Source organism: Xenopus laevis, chromosome 6S, assembly GCF_017654675.1.
Source record: "Xenopus laevis strain J_2021 chromosome 6S, Xenopus_laevis_v10.1, whole genome shotgun sequence".
Taxonomy (NCBI): domain Eukaryota; kingdom Metazoa; phylum Chordata; class Amphibia; order Anura; family Pipidae; genus Xenopus; species Xenopus laevis.
Window position 1 is genome coordinate 135329114 of NC_054382.1, and position 9334 is coordinate 135338447.

The following is a 9334-nucleotide window of genomic DNA, read 5'->3' on the forward strand; positions in this document are numbered from 1 at the left end:
CTAGAGGAGCGGTGGGCCTTCACCCCACTCCTGCACCTCCAGTACGGCCAACTTAAGCACTTTTATAACAAATTGGGAGGAGATAGATCATTTAACAGAAAAATGACAGATTTTAAATAGTTATGCAATAGTATTGAGCCACCTAAACATACTCTCTCATCAATCTACAAAAGTCTGTCAGCAGAATGTAAGATAGAAGAGCTACTATTCATAAAGAAGTGGACCAGAGAATTAAATCTTACATTAACAGGAAGAAGCTATTGATATGGTGCAAACTTTAATGAGAAGCTCCAGATGTAGTAGAATGCAGGAACCCAACTATAAAATTCTAACAATTGGTATTATACACCTTCCAGGTTACACAAAATATTCCCGAATGCAACACGTTTGTGCTGGAGATGCAGGGATGGAGAGGGAAATATGCTACATATCTTTTGGTCATGACCATTGGTAGAGCAATACTGGAAACAGGTTCTCCAGGTGTGTTCTCATATTGCATATGGCAGATATAGTAACGATCCGTCATTTTCCCTGTTATTTCACATCAACTGAGGACAGAATACAATTTAGCTCTTCCTCGTTTGTTGAATGCGGCCAAACTCCTAATCCCCAGACACTGAAATACACAGCAGGTACGGACAATCAGAGATTGGCTCTCTAAAGTGGAAGAGATTCAACAATTTGATGAACGGTCTGCTCACACTGAAAAACAATTTAGAGAGTATTCTGCCCAATGGTTGACATGGATTTTATTCAAAAGTGAAGTATAAGCAACATTTACCGGTAACTTGAATTAGTATGAGCCATGATTTGTGTTAATGTATTCATTGCATAAAATTTGTATGCTACCACTACCCACAGAGCTAACATTACCTACTTACCCCCCCTTTTTTTGTAACCCCTTCCTATGATAAGTTTTTCAATGTTATATTTGCTTAAAATGTCACATTTTGTAAGTGAGTTGTACACAACTGTATTTGACAATGATGTAATATGATGTTCTGTGACTTCATGTGCAACAAATGAACATATATTTGAAAGAAAATATGACTATTAATTAAAATTATTTAAATTAAAAAATATCTGAAAGATGGAAATCTTTATTCTTCAATAAATCTTTTTTGGAAATCCTTTTTTCATTCCAATTTTTGAGTCTTCGATTGCTTAATTTCAAGTTTGAAAACTCAAAAAAAATTTGCCAAAATTATGAATTCGAATATTTTAGAATTCTCCAAACGTGAATTTTCAAGATTCATCAATCCAAAAAAATCTTAAATTCAAATCTAGAAGATTCAGAAAATTAAAAGAAAATGTTCCCTCCTAAATATAGCTGTGAACTTTTAAAGAGAATAACTTACTTTTATTTTTAACGCTTTATATAAACAATGTCCTTAATGTGAAAGTTAAATTCCAGTCAATTTTTCCTGTGGGGAAATGTTCAGAAAACACATGAAGCAAAAAAATCTGAAGAAAATTCTATGTCTTCACACTAAACTATATTTATTTAGCAAAAGTGCCAAAAATTGTGAATGGTGATATCATCAGAAGTTGCCCAATCAGATGCAGTTAGGTTGACCGGTTTAAACCACCAGTGCAAGAAAAGCAGCCAGGAGGCTAGTGATGGCAACCAGGAGGCACATGCTGCTGCTCCCCCTTGCGCTGTTAAAGTCGAAGTAATTCACGTTGCCGATCTTTTGGTTGTTGCAGTAGTCTGAGGCGCAGCAGCTCTCCGAACTGGAAATGAATGCAACGCTTTGATTCCCAGTCACACAGGCTGCGGCACAGTATTTGTTGAGGAATGTGACAAAGTTGAGACTAACTGTGAAAGACACAAAAAATGGGTTTAATAACCACAACTTTTATTGACTGATACCATGATGTCTATCTTTTAGCCTGCTCATGTATCCAATCACTCTATAATGGATACTGGAAGATAAGGACTCAACTCTGATTGACTCATTGTTCAACCCATTGATGCAACTGCTGGAGAAACACTTTGCCCTTTAGAGGTGATCCATGGACCACTTGCATCCCATGGGTGCTGTGCTTAGTGCTTGTCAGGCAGGAGTTACGTACAAGACTCCCTCATCTTTCAACTATAATTTTTCTAAAATGTACTATGACTTTGTTCTCCACTCCACAGGATGTTCAATCTACAGTTTACAGCTGTCAATGGAACCCTAAGAGTAGCTGGAGGGTCACAGAATAGACATCTCTGAGGTGTTGTTTTTAGTTGTGATTACAAAGCTTGCAAAACAGTAATCAGTAGGGTTATTGGGGAGCATCATGGGTATACAGGACACATGTCACATGACTATGGACTGGTAAGAACCAAAATAAATTATTTTTCAAACCATTTTGGAAACAACTGCCAGTAAAACAGCAAACATACAAGAGTTATTCATCGGACCATGGAAAGTTGAACTAAAATATTATCAAGTTGGACAGTTTGAGTCTTTTCTCCCCTAAATAAAAACCATTCTCTTAAGTTCTAGGGTGATGGTGCTATCAAAGCTGGTAAAATCCAGTTAAAATCTTAATACACAGATGGGACCCCAAATGGCTGAAAAATGAAAGACTGGAAAGGAAAGACTCTTAGCAACATCATTTTTAACTAGGGAACCTGGATAGAAAAATCTAGTTTATCCCCTCTTATGAACAAGTTCCAAAAAAACATCTCATGAAAAGTGTCCCTTGTCTTTCTGCACCTAAAAGACAAGGGACACTCCTTGAAGATAGCAAGGTCCAAATGTTGGATAAAGAAGACGCTGGTTTGAAAGAAGCAATTCATGTCAAGGTGGAGAAACCATCTCTGAACAGAGGCGGGGGCCTTCGACACCACCTGTCTGCTACATACAATGCTGTTCTAACATCTGTACCCCGGCGGATTCAGAACACTTTACACGTCCATTCATGTAACTCTCACAAGTAACAGCTGTATCTAGGAGTCACATGACACATTGGATAATCCTATCACAGTAACTACACAGAATCTGCACCTCTGTGAATTTCTTCAGATGTCACCTCTCTGAAGAGTTACAATGTGCCATTGTGATTGGATAAGTGGAAGAGTTTATATGCCGAGAATTTCCCACACCAGTCAGTTGTACTGAAGAAACTGCTCGGATGAGTAGTGAAACATCTTCAATAATTTCTCAGCAAGTCCAGTTGTTTTTTTTGAATGACTTATATTAGATATGAAAACATCTCATTCCTACAAAACCCCAGTCTGGCTAAATTCTTCATTCCATAGACCTGACAAGGTAAAGGCAATTCAAGCCCACTTACCAATGGATGTCCCACAGTAGGGGGTAGAACCGGTGCAGTTTTTTACTTGCAGACAGTATATATCGTTGGAAGCCGCATTACAGGTGTAGCACAGGTAGGAATGACCTGAAATGAAAGATATTTATAGGTAATTTTAGATAATAATATTGGATATAGGGTAATAACACAAGAGATGCAATTAGTATCTGGAGGGTTTGAATGGAGAAAGCACTGCAAACCATGGAGCACAATCAAGTTTCTGGTGGCAGCTGTGTGTGGGTTACCATGATACCCCTAAGGCAGTGGTCCCCAACCTTTTTTACCTGCGAGCCACATTCAAATGTAAAAAGAGTTGGGGAGCAACACAAACATGAAAAAGTCCCTTGGGGTGCCAAATAAGGGCTGTGATTGGCTATTTGGTAGCCCCTATGTTGACAGGCAGCCAACAAGGGGCTCTACTTGGCACTATACTTAGTTTTTATGCAATTAAAACTTGCTTTCAAGCTTGAAATTCAAAAATAAGCACCTGCTTTTAGGACCCTGAGAGCAACATCCAAGGGGTTGGAGAGCAACATGTTGCTCGCGAGCTACTGGTTGGGGACCACTGCCCTAAGGTAACAAATGCACTCTTTGCAGCTGGGCAAAGTTATAGCTACTATGTATATTTTCCATGTCGTATTTATAATGGTAAAATAGTCTGAGTCTCAGTCACAAGATGTCCGGGATAAGAGTGGCCATAGACAAAGCACTGGCTGGTTAAACTTCTGTAATATAAATCCTAAGTAGCCAATCTCTTGAGTAATTATTAGCCCTGTGAGCTTGCAGCCTGCAAGTCTGACAGATGTCTCCTCAACTAAACTAGGTTCCGCAAAAACAGCATTGTGCTTGCCTTAGCGCTTTATGAGAGGCTAATTGATCATGTGCTTAACTGATATGTAATTGTATATAACAATGTATGAATATGACATTCATTTTCAATAATGTAGAAAATGTGGAAGTATTTGTTAATTTTTTGCTGCAAGGAAAATGCATGACCATGGAAACTACCGTGGGAGGATGGAGCTGTAATTTGCTCATCCCTGTTTGACAAAATTTAGACCCTTGCTTTTGGCCAGCGGAGCTAGGTGTTGTACTTAGGGATACATATATAGAAAAATGTTTAGTGCCTATGCATTGGGTAGTGATTTTGGGGTTAACTTACTCAAGCAAATTGGGGATCCAGGTGCACAAGCCCCAAACTTTCAGCTCAGGAAGGCAATGTAGCAAGTGGAAAAAATAGCGATGAGCTGGCACAAACTGGATCACACTCCAGAAATAGATGTAGTAAAAAAGGTTTGTTTATTAAGACAAAAACATCACAGCAAAGGCCTTACACATTTCATGCCTTGGGGGCACTTAGTCATAGGCTAAATAAACATATAACACACAGTCATATTTAAATGAAAAGTGACCAATCAATCGCATGTGTCTAGTTACCAATCTAAATTGGGGGTGGTAATCAGAGGTAGGCCTATAGTAATCCATCTAACTTTGGCCAATCCACAGTATGATTATAGAATGATTAAGGTTACAGATTGAATGTCTATCAAAAAGCTTTATACATAAAAATATAATTACAAAGTTAAAATTGGATATTTTTGTACATTGTTAAAGCAGTTTTATTCTAATTTAAATAGTAAAAAACGGTTTAAATATTCAGTGTATATATATATATATATATATATATATATATATATATATATATATATATATATATATATATATATATATATAGATATATAGATATATAGATACAGATATAGATATATATATATATATATATATATAGATATAGATATATATATATATATATATAGGGCAGGGGTCAGCAACCTTTACTATCAAAAGAGCCATTTTGCCCCCTCTTCCACTAAAGTTAATAGTCTGGAGCCACAAAACACAACACAGCTATAATCTTTTTTAATTGTAACTGTTACAACAACAGAATACAACAAACAGAAGGGCAGTGTGTATGTGCAGACCTACTTTGAAAATAAATTAAAACCTGAAAGTGAATAGCCCTATTAAATGCTAGTGTTCTCATCTGTTTAATGTGACTTCTGTTTCGGAAGCTCCATGCTGATTGTCTCTCTCTTGTCTTGAGTGTGTGACTGCAGTAAGGACCATGATGAATCATCTTACTGCGGCTCAGTCTTGCCTGTCACTCCTGGGACGTCTGTAAAGCCCTCACATCTGCTGACGGCTTCCTGAGTGTGCGACTGCGGTAAGCTAACCGTTAGCTTACCGCGGTCGCACACTCAAGAAGCCACCAGCAGGTGCGAGGGCTGTATAGACAACGTGACAGGCAAAGCTGCAAGACTGAGGGTAGGACTCCACAAGCGTTTTTGCCGTGGTCTGACGTGCTGCGGAAAACGGAAATAAGGAAAGTAATAGCATTGTCGGATGGTGTCGCAGCGTTGATCCGACGCAACACGATTGACGGATGCAGACGCTGCATGCTGTGCAGTCGTGTCGGATCAACGCTGCGACACCATCCAACAATGCAATTACTTTCCTTATTTCCATTGCATCCGACTTTACGCCTGCGGTTTTCTGCAGCGTTTCGGATCGTGCCAAAAATGCTCGTGGAGTCCTACCCTGAGCCGCAGCAAGCAGGATGAAGAGCCACATGAAGCCCTGGAGCCACGCGTTGCCTACCCCTGATATAGGGTGACTATACATTTTTATATTTCATGCTTTTATACAAAACAGGTAACGTTATATTCAAAGTTCATGCCGCATGGCTGCCTAGTTTCCAGAATAAATATCCACTTAGCTTCTTGTTTAAGTAATTTGTTTAGAATATCACCACCTCTAACATGTGCTGACATTTTTTTACTGTTACTGAGAAGAAGGAAAGAGCCGTTGCTGCAGTTAGCAAAATGCCGAGCTATAGTAGTTAAACTATATACATTCTTTATATTACGTATGTGTTCTCTAATCCTTTCTTTTAGAATACGACTTGTTTGTCCAACATATTGCTGAAAGCATTTCTTGCATGTGATGAGATATACAACATTTTTCGAGTTGCAATTGATATATTGTTTAAATTATATGTTTTATTGGATTGAGAGGACCCAAAGGTTGTGGTTTTGTCTACATAGTTGCAAGTAGTAATCCATTTGCGAGCTCCGTATTTGTACATCCCTTTTGTATTTAACCAAGTACTAGGAATAGATTCAGAGCTTTGTACAAGACTTGGTGATAAAAGATCTCCAATATTTTTCGACCATCTAGAGACAAAAAAAAACATTTTGGTCCTAATATTTGATTGTGTCAGGTCTGTACGAAGGATAGCTAAATTTCTATTTACAATGTTTCTAATTTGTTTGAATTGTGTCAAAAGAGGCTATAACATGAACAAATTGAAGGTGGCCTTCTGTAAAGCTCTATACAAAAAACATTGTGAACTTTTTAATAAATATAGGTTCAATTCAGATAACTCCACTAACGGCCTTTCTCCCACAGAACCTCATCCACAGAGAGAAAAAAAAGATATTGAAACATTATCATGTGTTTTGACACATAGCATCTTAGTGAATTTGCGTAGTTATGTCCATTCGCCAGAGTGAAAATTTGCCTGGCATTAGAATGCGAAGTAGTGCTAGAGTCTATCTCCTTTGCAAGCGAATTTATACCAGCGCCCATTAATAAATCTGCGAAGTCCCGACATGACGTTACGCTGACGTCACGCTGGTTAGTCACTTCGCCCCTTAGTAAATTTGCCCCATAGTGTTGTGTGCTCTCTTCATTTATAGAATCAAAGATAAAAATGTTGATTTTTTTTTTTTACTAAGCTATACATTTCTTAAAATGTCACATTTTTAATGATATGCCAACATTAAGGGGCAGATTTATCAAAGTTTGAAGTGAAAATTAGAATTTTGAGCTAATTTTTGTGTACTTCGACTAGAATATAGTCCAATTTGATTCGAATTTGAATTTGTTTTTGAAATTTATCATGTACTGTCTCTTTAAAAATACTACTTCGACCTGCAGAATTGCTGTTTTAGCCCATGGGGGACCCTCAAAAAACCATTTGGAGTCAATTGGTGGACTTTGAAAAATCAAAGGTTTTTTTGAGGGGGGAAATTGAATCATACGATTCAAGTTAGATTGAAAAAGGACATATTCAATCGAAAACGGACCTACCGTATATACTCGAGTATAAGCCGAGTTTTTCAGCCCCCAAAATATGCTGAAAAACTCGGCTTATACTCGGTTCAAGAGCAAAAACGGTCGCCAGCTTCTAAGAATAGTCGCCGGCGTCCAAGAATAGTCACCAGCATCCAGGAATAGTCGCCGGCATCCAAGAATAGTCGCCGGCATCCAAGAATAGTCTGCAAGAATATTCGCCAGCATCCAAGAATGGTCGCCGGCATCCAAAATCAAGACGCCGGCACCTCCAATGGGAGCAGAAACCTTCATTTTTTGATTGAAACTTACCAGAAGCTGCTGCATTTCTCACCCTAAGCTTATACTCAAGTCAATAAGCTTTCCCAGTTTTTGGAGGTAAAATTAGGTACCTCGGCTTATACTCAGGACGGCTTATACTCGAGTATATAGGGTATTCGGCCAAAAAAAACCTTCAATTTAATTTCGATTGGTCTTTTTTAAATCAAGTTTTGAAGTTTTCTAAATTTGAAATTCGACCCTTGATAAATCTGCCCCTAAAACTCCATATTTTCAGTATTTGATTGTCATATATACACTCCAAATCATTATCTTACCTAGATGGAAAAAGCTGCCCAGAATGATGAGTGAGAAGCACAGGCTCTTCATCTTGACTGAATTGTGTTCTGAGACACAAGACTCTCTGCTAAACACTTTATACTCCCGACAAACTGACATATTCACAGTTTAAACAGAAGAATGCAAAGCAACCCAATCCCAGCACAACTGGCCTGACCTGCTTTTTTTTTCTATTATAGAACCATTTCAGCATGTTTTACCAATATGTCTGTCTTGTAATGGACTCACCCTCTTGCTTTATTCCATGTCTAATAATCTCACAAACAATATCAGATTGGAATCAGGGAAGGGACAGATTTCTGACTTTTATTTACATGATCAGTACTAAATTATTCCGTCAATTCTTTCTTGCATTTTTATAAAATTCGATTATATAAAAGGAGCAAAACAAAATCATGAAAATGGGAATTTCTCTTCTGGACAAACTCTGTTTATTGTACTTTCAATATTTAATTCTGATTTCAATGTTTTATTATTTTGTTTTTAGTAAAAGGGATACATTTTTTTGGAATAAAGTTGTAAAAAAACAACATGAAAAACGAAATCACAGAATTTTCTATATTTTCAGCTTGTTTTAATGCTTTTTTTAAGTAACATCGATAAAAAAAACTGCCAAAATGACTAATTTTCAATATAAGAAGAAGAAAAAGCCTGCAAGGAAAAAATCCATGTGTTTTTTTGTTTTTGTCTAATTGCATTGATGTTAGTGTGGAGCAGCCTGGGACAATGGCGCACTTGCAAATAAGCAAATACATTATAATCTTATACAATAAGCAATTGCCATTTTTGAAAACTGAATTTCTGACCTGTTTTCTGTAAAAAAAAAATCATGATGATCAATGATCCGTGCATTTTTATCTTATTTTATAATAGAGCTTTTCTGTAATAGGCAGCATGTGGGGCTTAGTATACAATGAGTTGGGGGTAATCAATCAGTTAAATTCTGATGAATTAATAGAAAGAACAGTGACAGGTGGAGCATTGAGTAGAATTCTACTGGAACAAGTCACATGACCAAGGAAGTGACCAAACCCTTGAACATAAGTGCATTGTGGGAATGTTTAACTAAGGGGAAAGGTCACATAATTCCTCTCTCTGCATTTAATGTTTTCTTAAGGGTCTATAACTTGAGGTTTGTCTTATTTAGTGTGAGCACACGTTTTATATGAATCTAGAACAAACGTTACACATACACCACATGGCCAAAATATATGGACGCTCAGTCTAAAATACCATGTCCTCAGACAGAACCCTATGGGGGTTATTTGCTAAACTC

At 37.4% G+C, this 9334-nt stretch overlaps 1 protein-coding gene across 1 annotated transcript; it reads right to left on the reverse strand.

Moving 5' to 3' along the window:
• Nucleotides 1-732: 732 nt before the first annotated feature.
• psca.S (prostate stem cell antigen S homeolog) lies at nt 733-8182 on the reverse strand. The gene is made up of 3 exons (XM_018223996.2): nt 8037-8182; nt 3289-3393; nt 733-1819 (listed from the first exon to the last, which is right to left on the reverse strand). The coding sequence occupies exons 1-3, from the start codon at nt 8155-8157 to the stop codon at nt 1581-1583; spliced, it is 465 nt and encodes a 154-aa protein (XP_018079485.1). The 5' UTR covers nt 8158-8182; the 3' UTR covers nt 733-1580.
• Nucleotides 8183-9334: the final 1152 nt, after the last annotated feature.